Source organism: Eutrigla gurnardus (assembly GCF_963514095.1).
Source record: "Eutrigla gurnardus genome assembly, chromosome: 5".
Classification (NCBI taxonomy): domain Eukaryota; kingdom Metazoa; phylum Chordata; class Actinopteri; order Perciformes; family Triglidae; genus Eutrigla; species Eutrigla gurnardus.
This window is the reverse complement of record NC_139919.1, coordinates 19,337,812-19,363,224: the sequence shown is the minus strand read 5'-3', so window position 1 is coordinate 19,363,224 and position 25,413 is coordinate 19,337,812. Positions and strand designations below refer to the sequence as shown.

The 25,413-nt window shown below is 41.4% G+C and overlaps 4 protein-coding genes across 6 annotated transcripts; 1 reads left to right on the top strand and 3 right to left on the bottom strand.

Annotated features, from left to right (window-relative positions):
- The first annotated feature begins 477 nt into the window (after positions 1–477).
- Positions 478–4,042, top strand: prss23 (serine protease 23). Its single transcript, XM_084010262.1, has 2 exons — positions 478–666; positions 2,258–4,042. Exon 2 carries the CDS (start codon positions 2,272–2,274, stop codon positions 3,433–3,435), a length of 1,164 nt encoding a protein of 387 aa, XP_083866388.1. The 5' UTR covers positions 478–666; positions 2,258–2,271; the 3' UTR covers positions 3,436–4,042.
- A 507-nt stretch (positions 4,043–4,549) lies between these two features.
- On the bottom strand, positions 4,550–9,749 carry cfl1 (cofilin 1). Its single transcript, XM_084010280.1, has 4 exons — positions 9,589–9,749; positions 6,092–6,402; positions 5,923–5,999; positions 4,550–5,545 (listed from the first exon to the last, which is right to left on the bottom strand). Exons 1-4 carry the CDS (start codon positions 9,589–9,591, stop codon positions 5,433–5,435), a joined length of 504 nt encoding a protein of 167 aa, XP_083866406.1. The 5' UTR covers positions 9,592–9,749; the 3' UTR covers positions 4,550–5,432.
- Positions 9,750–11,950: 2,201 nt separating this feature from the next.
- On the bottom strand, positions 11,951–20,650 carry LOC311013947 (atlastin-3-like). 2 transcript variants are annotated; one of them, XM_084010257.1, is made up of 14 exons: positions 20,513–20,650; positions 19,252–19,474; positions 18,438–18,572; positions 17,543–17,647; positions 17,416–17,466; positions 16,804–16,860; positions 16,589–16,681; positions 16,369–16,507; positions 16,132–16,259; positions 15,994–16,050; positions 15,837–15,908; positions 15,517–15,708; positions 15,086–15,325; positions 11,951–14,188 (listed from the first exon to the last, which is right to left on the bottom strand). In XM_084010257.1, exons 2-14 carry the CDS (start codon positions 19,453–19,455, stop codon positions 14,126–14,128), a joined length of 1,536 nt encoding a protein of 511 aa, XP_083866383.1. In that variant the 5' UTR covers positions 19,456–19,474; positions 20,513–20,650; the 3' UTR covers positions 11,951–14,125. The 2 variants fall into 2 exon arrangements, with proteins under 2 accessions (XP_083866383.1, XP_083866384.1); XM_084010258.1 differs by having other exon boundaries at positions 19,252–19,447; positions 20,500–20,522.
- A 757-nt stretch (positions 20,651–21,407) lies between these two features.
- Positions 21,408–25,295, bottom strand: LOC311013951 (uncharacterized protein). 2 transcript variants are annotated; one of them, XM_084010263.1, is made up of 5 exons: positions 25,135–25,295; positions 23,595–24,250; positions 23,180–23,301; positions 22,761–22,813; positions 21,408–22,319 (listed from the first exon to the last, which is right to left on the bottom strand). In XM_084010263.1, exons 2-5 carry the CDS (start codon positions 24,204–24,206, stop codon positions 21,967–21,969), a joined length of 1,140 nt encoding a protein of 379 aa, XP_083866389.1. In that variant the 5' UTR covers positions 24,207–24,250; positions 25,135–25,295; the 3' UTR covers positions 21,408–21,966. The 2 variants fall into 2 exon arrangements, with proteins under 2 accessions (XP_083866389.1, XP_083866390.1); XM_084010264.1 differs by having other exon boundaries at positions 23,595–24,247.
- Positions 25,296–25,413: the final 118 nt, after the last annotated feature.

The window sequence follows — 25,413 nt, the reverse complement described above, 5'->3', positions numbered from 1 at the left end:
TAATGTGTCATGGTGATGGTACAGTTTGTCACAAAAAATCATACAAACGTTACAAAGAGTCATAATATAACATGCAATAACAATTAACATGAAATGTTCTTAGTAAATTACTGTATGTCGTAGAAAATGTCCTTAAAAAGTCATTATATAGTATGAAAGGGACTCATATAATAATATGCCATAAGATCAAAATACAAATACATAAAAATGTCAAAATATAGTATGACAGAAATATGTCATTAAAATTTGATAGAAAGTAAAAAAAATAAAAAAATCAACAACAAAAACAACGTTTAGTACACACACACACACACACACACACACACACACACACACACACACACACACACACACACACACACACCTTTCCCCAGCAGGCAGACAGGTGGCACCCGGCGCTAGGACCATGAAGCGTGACGCTCCAGAGAGTAAACACTTCTTCTCAGAGAGAGAATTTTATTTGTGGCTCCAGCAGGTTTCAGAAGGAGCGCTGGCGGTCCCGGGACGAGACAGCCAGTGCGTACACGTTGAAAGGGAGCGATCAATACTTTCCCTGGAGGACGAGAAACTACCTGCCTGCCACCAGAGAGGGTGAGGGACGACCTGAGGAACAATCCTGAGGGACTCGACTTGACTAGGATGTAAACGTCGATCTTTAATCAGGAGGTAATGCATTACAAGTATTGATCCTAGAGGGATGCCTGAAGTTTCCAATTTAGTTTTCCAAGGAATACAGTAAGGATTTTTTACAGCCTTATTGAGTCAGATGCAAGGTTATTCAAGCCAAATATGACCAAATATTGGGGAATTGATGGTAAATTATTCAATATCAAATAAATGAAAGAAGGATTGTCTGTGTGAGGTTTCACATGTATCCCTTCAACCATCTCCCCAGTTAAAACTGAGAGGGAACTTGTCCTGGACTTAATTTAGCTGCATATGTCAGACAAGATTTGCTGCTGAACTATGTCTATAGGCTTCAGATAACCTGTGATTTGTGCACTTTAAGAGACTGTTGGTAGTTCCTCTACTTACTGTGGCCGCCCAAAACACAACACTCTAATTTTATGTTGTCACTTTTGCACTGGGATGATGTGTTCTGGATTATTTTGCAGTGGCTTCCAGGTGTTCCTCTGGAACAGCTGTCACAATGATGGGTTTCAATACTGAAACATGCTCTGAAAACAGTTAGTTGAAGTCTTAACATCCCATCAAATCACTTTCATTGCATTTGGTTTACTGGCTTCTTAAACATATCAGGGTTTTTTTTTTTTTTACTGTTTTTAATAAATTGTACTACAGGTTAATGTCACAGATTTCCACTTCCTCAACAGCCAATTTACCACTTCAGACCCTTTGTAACTGTCAATTTTCTGACACGTCAATGTTGAAGGAACATCTTACTTTTCCTGCTTACAGAAGCTCTTTTTTTGTGCCTATAGCGTCTTTGTAATGGGGCAAGAAACAGGAGAAATAGGTGTGTTGCCGGGCTCCACCCATCCCTTTGTCAGAAATAATGCTCTGTTCTGCTGCCGTGCCTTGACTTGTTGCTTTTCACTTTTCACACACCTGCTCTCTTCATGCCGTGAGTGCCTCCAAGTCCACAGCCTTCAGAGGGGCTCGTGTATCTCCTTGTTGCTGCTAATCTGCGCTGAAAGCCCCACGCACGCTGTCAAGTAGTTCATGTTTGACGGAAAACAACTTCTTACCTCGGAGCTTTGACAAATATTTGATTTTACTGTAACCTGCCAACCACTCGTCCGGTCTGCCATAATGCAGAATGTCTGTCCTGTGGATCAAATAACATCACCCACTGCATTTCTTTTCCTTTTAGAGTGTTGACCACTGCACTTTGTTCTGGCTTCTCAGCTATTATGTGGCCACTTTGCTTCCCCTCTAATTGAGACTTTCCTTCTCTTTCCTTTGGAATTCGCCTGTGACTTTTGTACCAAACAAACATTCAAATGCTTGTTTGTTTCCATCGGGGTTGAAACGCTATTCTCCTCGTAATCTACATTACATGAACAAGGGGTTCACCGTTGCCCCGTCACACCACATGAAACTTAGGCACGCGTTGCAACATTGGATTTTGCAAGCTTCTCACTGCTGAGATTTACAATCAACAATCAGCTGTGGAGATTAGAGCCGGTAAAAAGACTTGTTTGGAGGGTTTTCCACGGGCATCTTTACGAGCATGTAGGAATTCATGCTTGTAAACTGTTCTTCTCACATGAGTGGTTATTTTCTGTCTTTGCAGTGTTTTCCGTCACCATGATGAGTTCCCTCCTGCCGACTCACCTGCTCCTGCTGCTCCTTCCTCTCACCTTGTCCTTTCTGCACCCTCCTCTCCCTCCTCACCCTCCTCACCCTCCTCACCCTCCGCCCGTCCACGTCCCCACGCTTGTCCCTCACGCCCCGACGCCTCTCCTCCGCTCCCGCTTCAGTGCTCAGACTCAGCTGGACTTCGCCACTCACTGCAACTCCAGCTGCTTCCACAGAGGAGAGCAGGAGGCCCCGAGGGAGCAGCTCACCGAGAGACTGGCTTTTGAGACGTTGTACGCTGATGGCTCCCGGACTCTCACCACCGTGGATGTGGCGGGTGACGAGGAGTTTGAAGGAGGTCAATGGGGTCACCCGTCAGCTGGGAGGGCACCGAGAGTGAAGCCCAGGCGCGTGAGGCGGCAGATCTACGGAGCGGACGGATGTTTTAACATCCAAGGTGACAACTTCCTGTTGGATTACCCTTTTTCCACGGCGGTGCGGATCTCCACCGGCTGCACTGGCGTTCTCGTGTCTCAGCAGCATGTCCTCACAGCTGCCCACTGTGTGCATGATGGGAAGGATTATGTCAAGGGGGCGCGAAAGCTCAGGGTGGGATTCCTCATTCCTCCATCCATCAATGGCACCAAAGCTGGCGACACTTCTTCAAAGAAGCCTCTGGTCCGCTGGGTGAGGGTGAAACGTACCCGCGTTCCAAAGGGCTGGATCCAGGGCCCTCAGGAGGTCAGCATGGACTTTGATTACGCCCTGCTGGAGCTGCGTTGGCCTCACCGGCGTCCCTTCATGCGCCTCTCTGTGGCTCCCTCCTCTGACGACCTGGCAGGTAATCGCATCCACTTCTCTGGCTTCGACAGCGACAGATCTGGGCAGCTGGTGTACAGATTTTGTCCTGTGGAACAAGAGTCCAGCGACCTGATATACCAGCACTGTGACGCCCGACCCGGAGCCAGTGGCTCTGGAGTGTATGGAAGAGTATGGGACAACAGTTTAGAGCGCTGGGAAAGGAAGGTCATCGGCATCTTCTCTGGACACCAGTGGCTAGAGATAGATGGAGAGAATCGCGATTACAATGTGGCCGTGCGCATCACTCCCCTGAAGTTCGCTCAGATCTGTTACTGGGTGCACGGTAACCGACTAGACTGCGTCCAGAACTAAGACAGTACAGCACGAAAAACACAGGAACGCACAAAGTGACTGAAAAAAATGAGTGAAATGTCCTTTTACCTCTAGAGAGAGGGGAAAACATGAGTGAAATATGATAAAACCATACACCACTAGAGCAGATTCATTATTTCTGGATCCTGTACATCAACCTATTTTTCCTGTTTTTAATTTTTCCCAGTAACCTCTGGGCCTATTCAACAAACCTGTCTCTGAGTTCATCACCACAGCTTTTAATATGTATTTTCCACACAGTATTAACATAAACCACTTTTTATACACTTGTCCTGGAGTATGCAGTGTGTCAGTAGTACCAGATCATCTTTCTACTGTGGATGATGGGCAAACTATTGACATCTTCTCTTTACATATTTTATGACTTTGCAGGGATGCAAATCTTTCAGGATAATCTGATTTTTCCCTTTGATCCACATACACATGGTCATAATACACAGATTAGGACGTTTATGGACAACACTGATTTTTCATATTTCAGCAGACATTATGCTCTTCTCAGTGTCGTCCGGAGATAAAGAGTATTTGTTTTATTTTTCTGAAAAATGCTTGATATATTTTAATAAACAGAGATTTATAAACAGCATTTGTGTCAGTGGTGTTTACTGAAGTTATAGGAGTGGTGTTGTTGCGCCTTCGTGTGGACAAAACAAGTACTGCAATGGAAATTAACAGGAAATTAACAGAATTTGATGATTGACAGAAAATGTATCTGCAATAGAATATATTTTTTAAAATGTTGTCCCTGGTTCCCTTCACTTCCAAGTTCTCAGATGTACATATTTGCTATTATGTTATCTATCCATGAGAGTAAAATTAATATATGTGCATTTTAGAGTGTTCATTGTACAAAGGTGGTTTGAGTACTTCTATTTGGGAGTGAGGACATTGTGATGGACATTAAATAAAATGTTTTGACATTTCATTGATCAAAAATCTTTAAAAATACTTTACCATCATCGTCATGGTGCCATCCATCCATGACGACGACGCCATTATAAATAGAAACCGATGTGTGACCTGAAACAGCTCTGAATGTCGTCACTTTTACAAAACACACATGAAAAAACTGGCAAAGGAGCTAAACAAGTCAGTAGTTTAGTGCTTTTTATTAGAGATAAGGAGACGATACAAAACATCCACCATTCAATATTCAGTCTAAACTCTGACCGCCGTTCCTTCATATACACATCGCTCCCCATCAGACCTTCATAAACACCAAAGTTTTTAATTCAAGGAGATCCTGGTTTTAACAAGTACAAGGAATGTTGTCCGTTAACATCAAATGCCATGGATTTCTGACCCAGAACTGGAAATTAAAAAGGATATCACTAAAATGTTGGAATTTGCATGTTCAAAAACAAAACGAAAATAAATGGAACAACAAAAAGAAAATATATATATTTAACTGTACTCCCCCCAGAGGTTTTGATAGACCTTGTGAATTAGTTCATACAACTAGTCTCAACTACAAACATTTACAAAACTTAACTAGAAGTTTGGCAAAAAAAAATGTAGTTGGAATGATTATTTGACGGAATTCAATGGTTGGAAAACTAAAAAAAAGGTTATGTCTGCCATTGCTCAAATGGAAACCAGAAAAAAAACAAAACCCTGTTTTTAAATATGAACAATATGTGTATTTAGGTTCTAACATCTTCATCCTTCCTCAGTTGTATCTTTAATGTTTTTCCTTTGTGTGTTTTGTTCATATTCTATATGTTGCATGAACTGGAATGACAGTCTGCAGTGGTGGAATTTATTTTTGTTCCTTTTTAAACCGTCACTTGACCCCAAACCCACCCACAATATCCCACCCCGAGTCACGCAAATGGTGCTGGTACTGCTTTTTTTCCCCCTCTCCAAACCACACTGGAATGAACAGCTAAACCCAACAGATGTGTCTGAAAGGCCTCGATCGAAGCCAGAGAGAAGAGGGGGGAGGGGGGCGGGGGGTTGTGTGTGTGTGCAGGTATTTATATAGGGGATCCTTCCAGGCTGACTACTGATGAGCCGCCAAGCTTTTCTGCCAGGGTGTGCCGGTCTTTGAGGTCTTCCAACCCGTTCACCTGCCACTCGTGCTTAATACCTGAAATAAAATGTATTCAGACAAAGATATAAACCTACATCCTGGCATATGTAATATAATATAATATAATATAATATAATATATGGTCATAACAATACAGAAAGTTTTCTGAAAATATTGGTCCGGATCTAGTAATTTGACTCACTCCAATGATTGGCCTACACTTAAAGACCAGACTTAGCACTGAACATGGGAAATCTGCTTTTAACTTATGTTCCAGCTACAGCATATTTTGAAACAATGCATTGTCATCTAGTGTCCATTCAGATCCTTAATGGCCAAAAATGTAACCCCAGTCTGCAATTGCTTTAAAATTGTTTAACTTTTCATGCACCAATCTATACATAAACACAGACAAACTGCACAGTGCTTTTTACCTTCAAATTTTCTCTTGATAGCATCTTTTGAGCTGGCATATATCATCTTGCTCTTCAATGGGGCACTGTCTGGAGCCCTGCAGGTGGGGGGGAAAACACATTATTAATGCCGAATGTCATTTTCATGATGGTCATTAACCATTTAATGTCCGAGTATGGCGACCCTCACCAGAAGATAAAGACCAGATCCTCCTTCTTTGTTTCTTTGGTCTCATAGGTGGCGTCGTACAGGGCGTAGCGGCAGTCGTCTGGGGGCAGCATCTTCACAAAGTGCTGGTATGGGTCCTGGACGGTGGTTCCCAAGTCACCCAGGAGGATCTCTTTGCCATCATCCAGAACAATGTTCTTGAGGTCCTTGCTCATGCAGAAAAGAATGGCCTTCTTCCTCTTCCTCTTCTCATCCTCATTTGCCTGAGCCTTACGCACCTTCATGTCGTTGAAGATGGAGATAACTTCATCTGTGACTTTCACACCGGAGGCCTGTGGAGAAACCAGTTAACAGTGAACAGTTTAACATTGCAGCTGCCATTACTGCAACTACTCTGTGTTCTGATCGTGATGCCACAGCAAAAAGGTTATTTCTTATTATAGTTAGAGAGGCTAAACAAAGCTACTAGTTTATTTATGCAGTTTACATAATACAATTTCATTCTTTCTATTCCGTTTTCCACAGCATCGAGCAGATAAAGCCATTGCTAGGTCATTAATTGTTCCTTACTCACAATGAAGATGTAAAATGTCTTTAACACTTAAAGTTCACATCAATAATCAGCCTCAAATTACTTTTTAAATACATTAAAACAAGTTTGAAAAGTACAGATTTCAAAATATATCATATGCAACTAAATAGATTTTGAACTGCTTTAGGAAATTGTGATACATTATCCAAAGAACTAATCTAGATTTGACAGAATAAATGTCAATGAAAGTCATTTTATGTTCGAGCCTTAAACCACAGTGATTGTTTTGACAGAATGAGCTAACAGTTACTATCGTGTTTAATAGGCCAGACGTGACGAATCCTACATAATACAGACATCATAAGGCTGAAGAAAGGCCTGAGAGGGCAGCATGTGACTATCACACAGCATGAATGCTCCTTAGGAGGCCGATTGATAAGGAGGATTGAAACGCAAAAAGGTGTGGCTGTGACAAGCCATAATGGTGGAAGCGTTAAGTTGTGCAATGCAGTCTGAAAGATATCCAATTGTCCAGTTGGTCCAAATAAATCCAGACTGGTCAGCACAGCGTTTTAATTTAAATGTATTATGTATAAAAACAGACTGTAAGAATACTAAAAAATAAAATATGTGGCCAGTACAGCATGACCAAATTCCATCTGGACCATGAATACTAAATAAGGTCAGCCGACAGGTGTGTCCACGATTCTGAGACAGTTTTTCCGAGGGAACAGTCATATGGTTTTACCATTAGGATGACCATGCGGGTCAGGGTGTGGTCACGAATTAAACGTTTAAGTGCTGGGTTCATTCTCAAACAATGGGGCTTTTGTAGAAATATAGAATACAAGACGCATCGCAGAGTCACAGCTGCTCCATAACTCACTCAACCAGGTCTTCTGACTTCTGTTTAAAGCACCCCATCACAGGGAAATGCAGTCCCAGGAGAGGTAAACTGCTGTCTACCAATGTGTCAACGGAAAAAAAGACAATGAAAAGGAAATAATGGGGCAGGAAAGACGGAAAAGGAACCCAACTGCAAAGCAGCACTGGCGGACATTGTATGTTTGCTCAGGGCGAACAAGACCTGTATGAGATAACAGTGAATTTAGAGTAATAATTAACCAGCAAACAGCCTTACTCACTTCCTTAATCTATCATCAACATGTGAATTGTACTTTGCTACAACTGCAAGGAACATGGAAAAAATAGCCAAGTCCATCTCCAAATTATTTGCCGAGGTTGACAAACAACATATATACTCTTTATATATGAGAGAGCACATGACATTCTTCTCCATGGCGATGCTCAGAAATGACCATGATCACATGCTTTGCATTTGTCTCATATTCCCCCCCCCCCCCCCCACACAAACATCATCTGTAAAGTCAATAATATTTCGAAGTTTCCATTTCCTCCCTTCCAACTGCCTTTTTTTGGCATCATTTCCCAGGATATTGTTTATATTTCTGTTTATTTTTGTTGTAGCAGCAAGCCAATATCACCATGGTGATCACTAAACTCTCGCCTTATCTAATCTTACCCAGGGATACTTTTCTTTACAGAAGTCAAGGTTCAAGTTACTCAATATAATGCAACCACGACCCAAGTCTTTAATTCCTTTACAGAAAGAAACAGTTAATGTGAATGCCTCACAAAAGCCAATTTAACTAGCAAACACAGGCCTAAAAAAAATTCAAAAATGAATGAATAAGAACATTGTTTATAATCAATCCATCTATATCCCTATACATATATACATCCATCGCCATATACATTTCTCACTATATATTTAAATGAACAAAGGCATCAATTATTCCCTCTTCGTGTTGCAGTTTACTAGCGTGACGTGAGTCTAAACGGCTGTACATATTAGATGCGCAATTAAAAGTACATGCGCAGTACAGCCCATGAACGTCGCGAGCCAGCGGCCCGTTAGCTTTGGAGCTATTGGATCCAACACTGGCGTTACATAACGTTGACAATTACGTCAAATATTTGCCACATCCCAATAGTTACATGGCAAAATGCTCACATGTTAAACGGCAGGAAAATAACTCCAGACCCCCTTTCAATACAGCACCGATCAAAATTGTCTTTGCACCAAATTCAGGGTGGGGCCATGAATGCAGCACACGCACGTGTGTGCGCTAGCTTGCTATATAAGGCAAAGCTCGGACTGTTCCGTTTGACAATTCACACATTTAGTAATCATAGAGCCACTCGGCCATAAACCTATTAATTATCCGCGTGAGATCGCTGTGGGCGATTAGTGACCCCGATTTGGAGCACGTAGACGACCAGCGTCTAAAACCCCACCAGCGAGGGAGCCGTGTACAGACAAAGAACGGGGGGAAATCTCAGCTAGCGCCAGCCATAACGGGTGTCATTTTCTGCGTTGGCTAACGTAGCTGGTTTGACTAACAATAGCATTAGCTAGGATAGCCCCGGGGCGCTGCTGCACCTGCCAGCGCTGCGCTGTTATTATGTGGAAGCATCGACGAGCAGGAGGTGAAATAACGGGAACACGATGCGGTGAAAACACCATGGATGTCGTCATGACAGCGGTGTGCCCGTTAACAGGACGAGACCCTTTCAGGGTTTTTTTGTGTGCCGGCGAAACACGGAGAGACGAACGAAATGGCGCCAGTTGTTAGGGACCAAGCCGTTTTCGCTGGTCTATTATAAATAAATAAATATATAATAACGTACACTGCTAATTCTCTTAGCGTGATGGAAGTGAAAAAAGCGGCTTTGCCCCGCTGTGTGAACGCTTTGTTAGCATATCCGCCCGCACTGCTGGCTGCCTAGCCCCGGCGCTAGCAGCGGCTCTGCGGTACAGAACCGGCAAACGTTCGAGGATAAAACTAACATCATCCGTTAAATAAGCACAAGTCGACCCACAAACCCCCCGAGAACCTGAGCTCAAGTCCACATTAGCCGATGGGGACCCGCGAGAGAGCTTAAAGCACCGTGTTGAACCTACCATGGCTGCAGCTCTGAGTCGGTCAGCGTCTGGGTAGAAATTGAATGGACTGATGATGAATAGTCGTTCTCGCTCACACACACACACTGGATACACGATGTGAACGCGCCTATAAGCGCGCCCCCGGCTCGAGCAAGGTGCGGGAGCGCACGTCTGTGAACCGTGATGGTCCGGAGGTAGTGTTTGCTGCCTCATGTTTACCGTTCATTTATGCATTTTTTTGTCACTGTGATAACACAAAGAGGGCACAAATGTAAAGTTAATATGAATTCGTTTCAGTTCAATGTTATTTACATAAATTAAAAAGGCCATACAACAAAAATATATTTTCCCCTGGTACATTTCAACATATTGACCACTGTTATTAAACATGCCACTAATTCACAGCCGTTTGATGAAAACAAACTAGTATTTCTTTTGATATACATGTATATATTATACATAATTTCCCTGTGATATTCTAATAATGAGATTCCAATAGAAAGTATTTTCTCTTTAATTTTCCTTTGTCGGTGGCGTCAGCGCTGATAAACAAATCAAACATACCAAATGGGAGGCGAACAGCATTATGGGAATATGCGTCTGTGTGGTATTTGAACGAGCCTACAAATCCCTGTTATTATCTGATGTGCGATATTATGAAAACAATATCTAATGGTGCTCAATTAGTGATCGATGTACGATTGAGTTACGATGACGATTATGATTAAAGGCGCTGGCCAGACCACAACTCGAGATTTTAATGCGGCTATACCTTTATAAAGTAGCGTTTTTCCATGTATGCACTTACGTAGCCTTTGCTGTGGCTATAACGCTTTACATTCAGAATTCAACGACGTGAACCCGTGCTGATGATTGTGTTTACAGATTAATAAGTAAAACTACCGAGCTGCTGCTGTTAGACAGACATTCAGTCAGGCGCAAAGCGATTTTCAGGGTGGGAGGAAATTCTCCGCCATCCATCCCGTCCTCTCTCACCCCTCCTCTCACCCCTCCTCTCTCCCCTCCCCTCCGTGCGGTTTTTGTTGGACTCACTTCCAAATAAGGAAGCGAACGGTGAGCGGCGGCGGTCAGTGCACGCGCCTCGCTCACGGCGCGAGGAGGGTCGGGCCGCGACGCTGATCACCATATAAGGAAACAAGGGACACAAAATTCGCTGTAGCGGATTTTTTTTGTACACGGCATCGCGTGGAAGGGAAAAGAGACGCACAGAGAGACAGAGAGGGTCAGTGTGAGGATGAGAGGCAGTGGCTACGGGAACCGAGAAGGGGCGGAAGATGAGCGACACTAATTACACGCCAAGCAGGGAGTCGAACACGCACATTTTCCGGAGAATAAAAATGATATAAACGCTGTAACATAACAGCTGAGGATAATTCATACCGAGTCAGTGCTGCTGCTTTGTTGTGGGGCGCGTGGCTTACAGCTCGACAGTGCTGTGGTTGTAAACACAAAAGCCTGCAAATAAAAAAAAACCTGACCCACATTCATCATGTGGCAAAACAAGCAATAAAACAACACAAATTCAATACAAAACACACAAACTCATATGTCATATGTTGCCAATCTTGTCAGAAGGTTCATTCATATAAATAGTTTCCTAGAATACAGACAGAAATCCAAAATGTCCTGGGGTTCTCTTATTTTCTTTGTTAATACAGCACGAGGTACTGTAGGCTCACACATCCCATTGTGCTTATATTGCCACTGCTCATATTAGATCACATTTAACTGTATTACCATTGCAGAGTACAAGTACTGGGACAAAGGAATTCAATTCCACATATAATCAGAAATGCAAGAAGCAGTGGAGTGCAGTGCAATATATAGAATAAACAGTAATCGGTAGCCAAAATATATGAATATGCCATGATAACGCATGTGCAGCAGCTACACTATAGCACTATTAGGTCATGTTGTTTAATGGTTCATTGTTTATACTAGATTACTGGGCATACAGATGCATATTGTAGTTAACATTACATTATGTGTAAATATGATGATAGTTCTTCCATATAGATTTCTCATTTTGTACATTCATACTTATATCTATTTGCTACTGTTTACACTATCCAGTTGGATGCTCAACTGCAGGTTTTTGTACTTGTCGTATTGTTTACTCAGAACATATATGAAATAAAATCAAAAATGGAAATCTTGTGTATGAGTGAATACGAGGGGTTGTGATCACTGCTCTGCCACAATGCAAGCATTTGTAAATGTGAACCTGCTGGTGACCCTGTCTGGCGAGAGACCTCAGAACATCCTATATCCTCTTTTCAATTCTTTTTTCATCCCGGACGTCACTTTTTATTTTTTTAATTTTTTTTAAAGGAATGAATAGATTGGAAAGACGCATCAACAGTTTCAAGCTTATTTATTCTTTAGAAAACAACATTTCTCAAGTCAAGGCCACCGTTCTCCTGCAAGAGATGATTACATTAGCCGTAACTACAGTATATTGAATGCTTTTAGTTTTGGAATGAGCCGTGTGCAAAAAGCACTAACGAAGAGGGGAAGTGCAGTAGAAAAAACATGTTTCCTCCTCTTGTGGAAAGCGACAGACATGGAAAGTACAAAATGATGGTAAAAAAATCAAGGATTAAGAAAGTCTCTCATCATCCATACTTCCACATTTCTTTTTTTGGCCTTGTGTTCGCACGACATACATCTACAGTAACACTGAGATTAAAGCACTGTCTATTACCTTTTTGTGTGTCCACTCTGAATTTGAGTACAGGAAATATATGGTTAGTTGTTGATGTGAAAAAATGCAAAATCACTATTGCTTTTGGATTAAACTATCTTGTAGCATACGCTACTAAATGCTTTCCATTCCATTTCTACAATTCAATGTTTCTGAAAGAATCCACGTCTCATATTCAGAGATGTAGGGCACAGTTGCAAATAATCAGAGTCCTTTAATCCAATGCCTGATGCAGTCCGAGTTGGCCTTAGAAGCCCTGCTTGGACCCACAAAGGAAAAGGAAAACCTAATAAATCCACTGTCTAGTCTACCTTTTTAATTCCATGGAGGATTGATTTTTGGAAAAATACGGATGTTTAAATGGCTGCAGGAAAAATGACACAAGAAACAAATCTAAATGTATTATTGTTCCTTTTCTATAATTTCATTGTTATTATTGTTATGCAACCATTATATGCAATTCATTTGAAGCAAAGCTCAGATCCAAGCTTGCAATGGTTTTAAAATGGATTAACAGCCATTTGTAATAATTATTTTTCCAAAAAGAGTTTGTCATACTGAAATAGAAGTTTTGCATTGACAATGTTTTCTTATAGTCTACTAATGATCACATTACAAGTTGTAATTTACAACCTGTGTGCAGAATGTCTTACCGAAAATGTTTAAATATATATTTGAGCTGCAGCCAGATCACCAATGTGAACAATGCATCACAGTGATGAGTGTTTTCTCACAGTGGAGCCGATAGCAAAGGCTACAAAGGGTTGCTAAAAGCATTACATCAGGAATTCACTCCCAAGGTGTACGCATGACTTTGTTTAAGGATTGTTGACCACTACCACAGTCATCTGAAACGTGTACAAACTGCCACTCAGGCCTAATTTTCCATTTCTATTGATTATTACTTGGATTTTCTCTATGTCTGTTTAAAAACCCTGCATGGTATTTCTTTCTCACTCAGTTCATTGTAGCCACTGAGTACAAGCTAACTCTTTGGCTGACTGGTCGACAGTTTAATTATAATTTTGCGTTCAACACATTAAAGTATTCCAATAATCTATTATCTTTGGAGTTGGAAAATGTTGCACATTATAAATTCCTATATATATATAGAGCATAGTATAGACTCTAGAGTATCAAAATCTCCCAAGTGTTACAAATGTCCATCAAAGAATTAACCGCAAAGCACTGAGATTCAACTGAACTTTCTAAGCGGCTTCCAAAATCTACTATGCTATATAGAAAGTGCGTCTCGTCTTCTCCTTTTAAAGTGGTGACAGTTCATCCTTCTCAAAATGCTCGTTTATATCAAATATAAAGCAAATCTATAAACAGATTGGAATGTTTTAAGGCCACAAAGTAAACAAAGAAATAAAGCCACAAAGAAATATGTATAACTTTTTAAGCCAGTATTTTTAAAGGTAATAAGATATACTGCAGAAGCTTTGTTTGAAAATCAACCTGACTACCCTGTAACAATATACAACCTTTTTTTGCAAGTTTTAAGGTAAACATCAACTTGTCTTTTAAGACCAATTGTAAACTTGTAAAAATGATGGCAGTGTCAATTCAAGACAAGAAGTGTCAATAAGAGGGATTGGGCTGGTTTAACTCCCTGCCTCGGGGAATTGAGCCACCTTTACATAAGCCTGGACCGTAACAGACAGAATAAGGTGCATAATAAAGATGCTGGTGAATTGGCATCGTGTTTGTACCTTGTGCCAATGTGTTTGAGCTGCATGTTTGATCCAATAGGTGGCATGATAAGGCTTAAGTGCTGAATATGTGCTGGTAGCATTGCATCAAGATTACAAAAGGTCCAGAGGTCCTTTAGCTGGATTTCTTCATGTCGACGGTGCCGGTACCTCTCGACTTATTCAACACCACGGTGGCCTGAAAAACAGAGGGTGGGGCACAAAAAGGAAGGGGCCATCAATGTAGTGTCATGCTGTGGGAAGTGTTTCTCGCAACAGTTGACTTCCGTTTTTTTACGCTGTGGTTAATTCGTCGATTCTTAACCTCCTCTGTCAGGAAGTGGAGTCGATCATCTCGAACCACTTCTGGTTTTATATTAGTCAGAAGCATTTACTTGCAAATAAACTCTAAATGGCCTCTGAGGACTTTAGACTTTAACAATTGTCAGATTAATTTTCTATTTGTGCTCTGTTGATGTTGGATCCAGTTTATACTATTTTTTTGTATTTCATTTATGGTCTACATATGATTTTCTTTTGTCACAGTGAAGCATATTTCCTTGTGCAATGGAATATGTGGGTGGGGTTAAGTTACTAGAGGGATTTAAATTAAACATTAACATGTTATTGGATTCGTCAAAGTGGGCATGGCTTAGCGGACACAGCAACTCACTGTGGAGCTGTAGAGGACTTTTGGCTGTGACACAGACCTCCTTTACCTGCCTTATTCACTCAGGAGAAGGGGGGTTAATCGAATTGGGGAAAGACCTCAAACACATTCTGCATTTTCGCATTTATAAGCTACAATCCAGATGTATTCCTCCTCCTATGCTATTATAAAACGTGCTGTTAGAACCCACTGCTAATTACGATCCGACTCTTTTTGTTTTTTACATGTTTATTGCATGTGGTTCAGTTTGACTGCTCAGAATAGGTCAAAGTACCTTAAGATTGCTGGATGCCATTTTTGCTCTTCCCTAAATAAATGGCTCCCTCTAGTGACTTTTTTGAGTACATGCACTGACAAATAAAGACTGACGACATGACTAACAACTCTCAAGGCAACATAAACGGACACAAGCCCCATTATTCTCACCTGCTCCAGGACAACACCTGCGGCCTGGTCGATGGCTCCCCCTACAGTCCGGTACCGCCCAGAGTAGCGGATGAAGGCCCACGTCAGCATAGACATCATGACTACACCCAGAGTACAGTCACACACCAAGGCGAAGGTAGACAGGCCAACAAAGAGAAGCACGCCTGACAGCACGTAGAGGAGGCACACCAGAACAAACAGCACTGCAGGTGTTCGGAAGGCGCTGAAGAGGTTTTTTGCCTTTTACAGCAAATAAAAGAAAAACGGATGATTAACAAATAACATCACTGCCATAAACAGCTATGTATGCAATAATAATGCACTACAATCAGAAGAATTATAAATGGGAAAGGGGAAATTGTTTGGATTGATGAATGGCCCATAGAAGTAAGATGCTTATTTCAGTGTCAAATAAAGGAATAGTGTCTTACCTCGTTGTGCTTGCTGAGCGACTGCCATATTTCCTGCAACTCCGTTTCCAGCTGTGCTTGGTAGCGATCACAAAACTCCTGTCCGCCCATCTTCTTGGTCGTGGAGAAGTTGTGAAGAGCCTCTTTGAAGTTAAAGTGATGCTTTTCGTCCAGAGACTCAGGAGACACGTAGGGCAAATCTCCCCCACAAACCTTAGAGGGGAAAGAAAGAACAGCTGTAGACAGGATTATATAAAAAATACCACCCTTCCCACGATGCCAACAACGATAAACAAACAGAGTGAAGAGGTGTCTGCACCATCTTTCATTTGTGAGCCCACCTTCTCCATGTTCTTGTTATATTGATCTTTGGCTGCTGCCACGGCTGCAAGATTATTGGCCTCTGCTGTAGCCTGGCAAAACAAAAGTGGCACATGTTAAATGTCTTGGAATAGAAAACAAAATGAACCGTATATTTTGTGTAAATTCTGCACATACCATGAGCATAGTCTTTGGCTGTGGCAAATCTTCTCCCTGGTAAATCTTGATGTAAGCCTGGTGAGACAAATATGCCAATATTAGATATGAATAACTGGATCTGGTTTAGCAGGAAAACTCAGATGGAGAATGTGTAACCTTGAAGTACTCCAGCAGGCCCCTGCAAGTGACTTTATTTCCATTTATTTCTTTCTCAGCCAAACGATCGGGATGCAGCAGCTTAGGGATCAGGCTCTTCAGCTCCTCTTTGAACTCTGGGGCAACCGCTGACAAAATAAATATATCCAAATATCAGGACAGCACAGGACTCAGTGCATTAGGCATTCTGCGAAAACAAGACCTTAAACACAGTAAAAACCATGGAAAACCGCTTACCATTAAGTTGTCCCTCAAAAACGGGGCTGGTGGCAACCTTCAACCCAGGGTGAGGTAACAGGAAGCAGGAAATCTTGGTAAAGCATGAATGGATGTGATCCCTCACTGTTTGCAGCTCCTCATGTTGGGACTCATTAACCTTTGGAAATCAATAGTTAGATAATGTCCCAAGCTCAGCATTTTATTATATCTGACTAAAGCAATGAGACAGAAATGGTACCTGTAACCGTTTGTCCAGGAATTCATTGCCTCCTTTAAACCCGTAGGCATACTCGTAGGGGAAGCTCCAGTCCCTGATTAGGAACATCAAGGACTGTAGGAAGGAAATGAAAGGTGCTAAATTAAAGAAAACACATTCTTCTAAAATGGAGCAACAATCTGATACATGTCCACTGTCAGCAACAAATGCATCTTGCATCTTCTGATTACTCTTACCTGAAAGGGCTTCAGAAAGATCTCATCCAAGGCAAGACGACCGTACTCCGTGAACAGCTATGAGGATGAGGTGGCAATTATACAAAGTTAATATTTGGATAAAAAATCTGTACAGGATGGTGGACCTGTAAACGGCAACGACTAAAAGATCCTGGTGTCAGACACCAAAAAAAGAGAGCTTATTTTAAGACCTTTCATATTCTACATCTTTAAAATGAATTGAGAAAGACTCAATAATTCATTGAAATGTTCTACATGCATGGGTTTTGAACAAATATAGAGTGCCTGTGGCTCAGGATTTAAGCAGGTCGTCCACTAATTGGAAGATCAACAGTTTAATCCCTGGCTCCTCCCGTCCACATGTACCGAACCCCAAATTGCTCTTGAAGGCTGTGCCATCGGTGTGTTAATGAGCATTCAGATTAGATCCAGGCGGGCAGGTTGGCACTTTGCATGACATGGATGGTATGAATCTGTGTGAATGTATTCAATGATAACATGTAGTGTAAAATGCTTTGAGAGGGCAGAAGATAAGAAAGATATGCAAATCCATTTACCCAAATACCTGCTGACACCCTCAGGCTGACTAATCTATCATGAAAGTAAACAGACCTGTAGCTGCTGCAGATCATCCTCTTGTATGTTCTGTGACAGATTGTAGATCTACAAAAGATACACAATGTTAGAACACATGACAGGAATAATGAGAACATATGAAATCAGTGACAATCAAAGTCACCTGTATTGAGCTGGTCATGGTGCTTAGGGCAAAGATGGTTGCACAGTCCTTCACGGTGGACTGGGTATCGAAAGCTCCCTGAGTGTCCATCAACACCACTGCCACCTGCAACAAAATGCAGCACATGCCATTAACATTGTGTGCGAGAACAAAAACACCTGAAACGCTCATAGAGAATATAAATCCTTCAAAAATGTCTTACAAATAACAAAAAAATACAATTGACGTCAACATAAAACAAAGGAAAAAAACTAGAACTACCGCCTCACGGTTGTATGCCTTCGTGAACATAATGAAGTCTGTTCAAAATGTCATCACTTTATCATCCTATCCTATCATTTGTGTGAAATTGACATAATTAGCTATGGCCATAACTGTGTTTTGTGAGGTCACAGTGACCAAATTCGAATCAGTTCATCCTCGAGTCCAAGAGGTTGTTTGTGCCATATATGTATAAATTCCCTGAAGCATTCCCGAGAAATTGCTTTCACAAGAACTGGACCGACATAAAATCAGGGTAACCTTGACCGTCGACCACCAAAATGTAATCAGTTCATCTCCGAGTGCAGGTGGATGTTGTGCCAAATGTGAAAAAAATCCCCATTTTTACTTGATTTCTGTTTTAAACAATGATTTGATTACGAAATTGCTGTTGATTAACTGTAGGTCGACTACATGACTCTTTATTTCTGCACAACAAACGAGAATGTCAGACTAACATGAGAAAGTGTAGCTACAAAGATTTAAAGTGTAATGATTAATACAAGAAAAATATAGATTTTATTTGATATAATTATTTAAGTTCTAAATGCTAGGTTTCTTGATTTTACCATAGTTTTTCTGTTACATGTAAACGTAAATACATAATGATACATAAATAAACAAATAGAAGCACCTCTGTTCCGTCACTCTTTTGGATAGGGAAAACTTCACTCCACAGCTGGATGCCTGTTGTCTCCGGTTCAGAACCGCCTCGCCAAGAAAACCCAGTCAGTGGCTCGTCATCCTCACCCAGCCAGTTTTGATCACTCTACAGAAATACAAATCACATTTTCTAGGTCAATTAGGGAGAGGCCAGGGCTTCTCCACAAAACTCTGTGCATACAAACCTTCTCATGTAGATACAATAATTCAGAAGAACATAGCAGCAGCTGCACACATTTTACCCTGAATAGTTATACTCCAGCTGTTCTGCATAATTTACAACAGGAAAGGTACAAGTACTAGTAGTAGTAGTACAACAAAAGCATCAAACAGCAGCCAACGTTTGGCTTGATGGTGACACTGCAGTAAAGGTAATGGAGTGACCAATAATCGAATAAAAGTTATCAATGATTACAGCAAATGTAATATCAGGCATGAGTACATTTAAAAGATACGTACAAAAATAAAGAGGTATTGCATAGACTCCACTCCTTACAAAAGATCATGACTAATTTCTCAAAAACCCTGTTAAGTAAACTAGTTTGTTCACATGTTACAGCAGGGATGGGCATTGCTGAGTTATTCGACTATAGACTATTAGTGATTTTCCAGGTAATCGCACCTTCAACATGAGGTGAGTCTGTATCATTAGTACTCATTTGTTAACGTGACAATATTCCAGCATCAAATAAGTCCCCTTTATGTGATCTTGGCCTCTGAGCACAGTAGACAGATATGTAGTGATGAGGTATGTCTGGTGAAGTGAGACACAGAGTGCGACTCACATTTCTGTACATATAGCGGAGCATGAAATCGAGCAGGAAGCTCTTTCCCTTCCTGAAGGCTCCAGCCACTGACAGCACCACCACATTTTTGTCCCGGACTTCTGGGGCCAACAGGACCCGTGCAAGAGCCTCCGTGTCCAATGCAAAGGAGTGCTCCTCCTTGCACACCGTGACGATCTGAACGGGGCCAGGTTTACTTGCCATCCTTAAGTGGTACCAGTGCCTGAAATCACAGACAAAAAACATTTATAAGAGTACTGGGACAATGCTATAGCTGCCACTAATGCTTATCCGTCTACATTTTTTGATGGATTGTGTATAGCTTGTCACAAAAATTGTAAGAAATTTCTACGGTGACAAGTTAAACAAATCCATTTACAATGATAAAAAGCACATAAAAACAGCAAATCATCACATTAGTGGTGAATCCTTAACATATTTGATTGATAAATGACTCGTCAACAATTAATAAAATCAACATCACTAAAGTGAGATTTGGATGATGATCCCACCCAAAGCTGTTCACTCATAATAAAACATGGGGGTCATGCTCTTAGTCCAGCTAGTGGATTCACCATGCTCTCCAATACACTGTTCATTTGGGAATTTCAGCCGCCTCAATGGAGTTAATTGTTGTGTCTCTCTCTCTCGTGATGACTAAGACGGGGAGGTGCACTGCTTTCATAACAGTCTGTGGTCATGACACACAAAGCCCGCTCTCTCCTTTCACCCAAAAAAATAGGTGTGGCACTCAGCCGCAGTATGCCAGGCATTTATCTGCAGTGAATGTGTTCCAGCGGAGAAATAAACTCTGCAGCTGTGAGAATTAAAACCGTATTTCGTAGTCTGCCTGCACTTTGTTATGAGCAAGCGACGTCACCCCACGAAACTAGCTAAACTCAGTCGTAGCTTCTCTGTGATTAAAGTTGCTTGATAGCAACGACCACTTGGCGTTGACGTTAGCTACGCTAGTAGGTCTTGTACCCGCACGGCTGAGTTTAACTGACATCTGAGGATAATCTGGATGTCTTCGAGAATCGCGACACCTAGACAACCAGCCAAAGGGCGGCAAATGACGGGCTATTTCCGTAGCTAACGGCATTTATGCCTGCGTGTACTGACGAAAACAGTGCGGAGCTAGCTCGGTTAAAGGAAACCAGTGTTGCAAACACTAACGTTACAGCAATAGTTTAAAATGTAACGCTATCTTGAACGTAACGCATCTTTTCGCTGTAGCTAATGTCTCACAGCGCCATGTTACCTTTGGTGTCTTCAAACGGCTTCAACACAATCTCATAAGAGCGGAGAAACGACTGAAACGTGACTTTTTTTCTTCTTTACACTGGCATGAAAACAACTACGATAACTTTTTCCACCACGAAACTCGCACACTTCCGTCTCCTGCTGCGCAACGTCCTCTGGGAAATGTAGTTTATGTGCGGCTCCCTGCTTGCGCTTCAGTCTGTCGACGAACTACGCTACCCGGTGTGCCAGCCAGCCACTAGTAGTTTGGCGGAAATGTAGTTTTTTATTGTGAAGTTAAATTAGTAAACGAATACGGAACTACCGGACAGCCAGGTATTGTAAAACGGAAGTTTGGTGTTTTGTGTGCGTGTAAATCATATCTGAAATATTCCGTTAGATCAAGCTTTTGTTGAATTGCTTTATAAACAATAACAGCACTGAAGAGATGAAGAAAACACTGAAATGTATCCAACAATTTTTATGGTATCAAACTGAAGTGCAATAGGACATAAACGAAACTGAGCATTAAAAAACTGGTCATTTTAATTCACAACGGCATGACAGGTTTTATTTGTTAGATTACAAAATCTAAAGTTTTTGAAAATACAAAGCGATTTTCATACATAAATTCACTGTACCCTGAAATATAGTTTATTAGTAATGGCAGTGAGTTCATTGTGCATTTTAACTTAAAATTCCAGTCAAACTGTTCCTGATTGAAGACATTTTAGTTTAGCAGGATTATACATTTTTCACAGAAAATTAAAAGACATTTAGTAACACGTTGTACATACAATCAACTCCATGGATGTAAAGAAATTAATAAGAATAAATACATACTTTGCTATTGTAATTTGAGACAATCTACAATTGCAACTACATTATTTAAGTGTTTTTTTTTTAAAACAAAGTACTACATCAACTACTTTTAAAAAGGCAGTATTTTTCAGATTAGGTTACAGTGACTGTAGTAAATTTAGGTTCATTTTAAGTTTATTTTCCCTCAGATTTCTGTGCTAACAGTGCACTCCTTCCACCGCTGAGAATGAACTTTATGAAATTAACTTAAACCACAGTAGAAAACCTAAAAACCTATTGTAATGAAGATCATACTCTGTTAATACTTTCCGATCAGCTTTTCAGATCAGCATTACACTCAAGTCTTTGTCCAGGTTGTCATTGTAAAGGTGGTGAGAAATGTGGTAAATTCATCTTCCGTACTGAAAAGTGACTTAACACATACAAAGTAATCTGATCTTTAGTCTTGTTAGTCCATCAAACTATATTTTTTACCTAACAGCAGGCCTTAGGGCAGTGTCAACATCTTAGGAAGAAGCAGCCAAACATCATCATTCCATCCCTTATCACTTAAGATGTAAAAACTTAAATCCCCATTTATGTTGCTTTGTCAGAGTACTAACAATGGATTGAAGCATTCCATCAGTTGTGATTGTTAAATGGGATGTAACATTAATATCCGCCACCTGCCAGGTCCAGCAGTGACCCAGCAGCCTCCTGGGCCTCAGCATCAAGCTGAAGGATCTCCACAGTCTCCAAGTCCAACTCTGTGTCACCCGGCAGCACAAGGTACTGGTACTGGTGAGACTGGTAATAGTGTAACTCAATGTACCCACTGTCTGACAGAGGGTTCTTCTCTATCTCATCACTGACCTCCACCTGCTGGTATTCAACTGACTCCATGGTGACAAGCTCCTCATGATCCGGGGTCAAAGGGCACGGTGGGCTTTCAGAGAATGTTGGGTTATTGTTGGTCAGAATTTGGGATGAGGATGAGGAGAGGAGGAGGGCGTGAGAGAGAGGATCTGCATGAGAGAAAAACAACACATTAAGCAGAATTTAAAAAGTAAGATATTAATATTAATAACTGGTTTGTATGCAGGCTGGTTGAACAACCACTTGTCAGATTCATCAGTGAGCACCTGGGCCTATATAGTGCCATAGGCTTGGAAATTCAACGAGGGGACATAGAGGAGAATACGCTAGGCTTTTGCTGGGTTGCCAAGGTAATAGAAGGTTGTTGTCATGACCACGGAACACAAACACAGGAACAATGTTGCATGCTGAGAAATGTGCAGAGAGAAAAGCAGCAGGTAATAAAAGTGTTACAGAGAGTGGTTACTCCATTGATGAAATATTGCAGACTAAAAACATCATAAATGGGGTAAATATGTAAGGTCTAATCGAGGCTCATGTGACTACTAATTAAGTCATATGAGCTTGCTGTGGGTCTCTTCATCACTAACCTGACATTTCCATGTCACACACTGCAGGCACCCCGAATTCAGCTCCTTCCAACCTGCACACAACATGGTAAGATATTTAGACAACCACATAAAATACACCTCAGCAAGAGCGTCATTATAATGTAAAATTATTCAAAAACACCTCATCCAATACAGGCTAAGTAGCTATTATGTACTGCTTATTGTACTGCTCTGGTTCTAAAGCAATCCAAAGAATGTACTGCATTAACAGAACATTTTGTAGAGCTATTCTGATTTTTTTGTCTTATTTTTTTTACAATCAATCAATCAATCAATCGTTTTAGTCAAGTACATGTTGTCTACCAAATAATAAAATGTATGAGTTAAAGATAAATAAAAAATAAACTTGTGATGAAAATCATTTGTTGCATGTACTTAAAGTGTGTGATTATACTCACAGTGCAGGCTTATTTAACAGATTGATATTGGTGCTGTGATAACTGTGGGTCTTCCTCAGCACCTCGAGGAGCGCTGGCCGATACTCCGGACACACACACCACAGCGATCCCTTTCCCACTGACTGAAACAAACGTACAAAAACACCTGAAAACTCTTGCAACAGCCTCATGCAAAGATGTCAGTTTAAAGCAACGCTGAGAGAACGCCACATAAAAACCTCAACACATGTCGAGTACATCATAACAATTTCCCTGCAGTGCAGTTTAGTTGCTGACTGGACTAGCAGTACATCTGGAATCAATGTGTTGCTCAAGGACATTTCAGCGATATGCATGCTTGAACATCTGTTCTATAATTTAAGCACACTCTTTACATGGCTGCCAGTAAAGTGGTTAACATAAGTCATGTCCCCACCTGGCTCTTCTCCTTCTGAATACGACGGAAGCTCTTGCTGAGGGACAGGTTGTGTCTAACAGAGTTCCTCCAGCCTCCAGAGGCTGTCCTGTAGTACGGGAAATTGTTCACAATCCAATCGTAGATGTCCTTTACTGGAAGCCTCCTGTCAGGTGAATCTTCTATTGCCATGAAAATCAGACTACTGAAGGAGTACGGTGGCTTAGACGAGGCAGGAGGAAGAGGTCGGGTAGTTGGGGAGGACTCGGGCTGAGGCAGTGGTATCATTTTGGGAAGGGGCTGCAGTGGCAGCAGGTCACCCCTCTGATGCAGCCAGTTGAGACAGGTCAGGTCATCCTGGTCGGATATGTTTCCAGGGCTGAGGCACTGTATGTTTTGTCCTTCGAGGCAATGAGACGCTGTGCAGTGAGAAAGAGGCGAGGAAGAGTGAATTGACTCCGCCGTCGATGGGGAAAGTGAGGTCGGGGACGACGGGAACGAAATAGGTGAAAGTGGGAGCGAAACACCGCCATGAGAGGGGGTCTGATGTGGAGAGGAGGAGAAAGGCAGCGACCCTCCAAAAATGGAAGGACAGGGTGATAAGGGTGACAGTATGTGAGGGCTATTCTCCATCTCTCCCAGGAGCAAACTTCCAGGGTCATTCAGCTGAACCACTGCTGAAAGACATGACAGACATCAATCAAAGTTACTGCAGCAAGGAATGAATCATGTAAATTAAACTATTACTATTAAAAAGTGCCAACTGTAACACATGTTCACCCTGAGTACATCCTAGTGTATTATATTTAGATTTCTGTTTATTCTATGTACATTAGTCTGCACTTTACTGTATGTTTGTAGGCCTACATCTGATGAGATGCAAACTGCACTCTGTGCCGTGACAATAAAGTTGAATCAAATCTAATTATGGCCGAATCCAAAATCACAAAGGGCTTAACAATCTGTTATTATACAGAGTAATAATAACTAGAGTGAAAATGCACTACACATATTTGTAGGCACCCTTTTTTCCCTAAGGCATACATCAAAAAACAAACATGCAGATTAATCTATCTACTTCCAGGTTTATTCCAACTCCAGATTTAGACTAAAAAGCTGATGGAAAATGCTGAAGGAAAGAAAAACATTTGAGTTAAATGTTAGCTATCCGTTCCCCTCTGGTGAGCATCCCCTAAACACAGGCTACAAAGTCCACTGTGTAGTAGCGACATCTCAATGCAGTAGCCTACCGTTTCTCGTTTCAATAAACACAAAACAGTGCCACTGGACAGGTGCAGGTATATTATAAAGTCATTGTTGCTCATAGATATAAATACTGACACCGAATACATGCTTTTACAAACTCAAACAATTAGTGTAAAATCTCATTCATAAAGCCGTACAAGGTTTTTTGTGATGCCACATGGCTCTACAATGCAGTCCAGGAGGCAAATGGCGGAACAATATAAAGTTACATTTAGTCAAGAAAGGCGCCTTTGGCTCCCAACAGGTGCGGTTACCTAGTGCTTTCAAAAACGCCAAATATTAACTCGTTACTCACCAAATTACAAAAACGATAATTCGGGCAGAATTCGGGGCTCATAAAATGTCCAAAACCACGTCGTTCGAGAGTTAAAGGTGGAACTCTGGTGTTTAAAACTAGACACGGTGTCGGACACCTCACCCTCCGTGTTCTGTTGCCGTCCGCGGTCTCCATGGAAACGAGAAGGACGCTTTGCCGTGTGCGCGTAGCCGTGCGCGCTCCCGCACAGATTATACAGTCTCTCACACCAACCAACCAAACGGAGGGGCGACAGTGTCTACTTTCAACAGGACAATA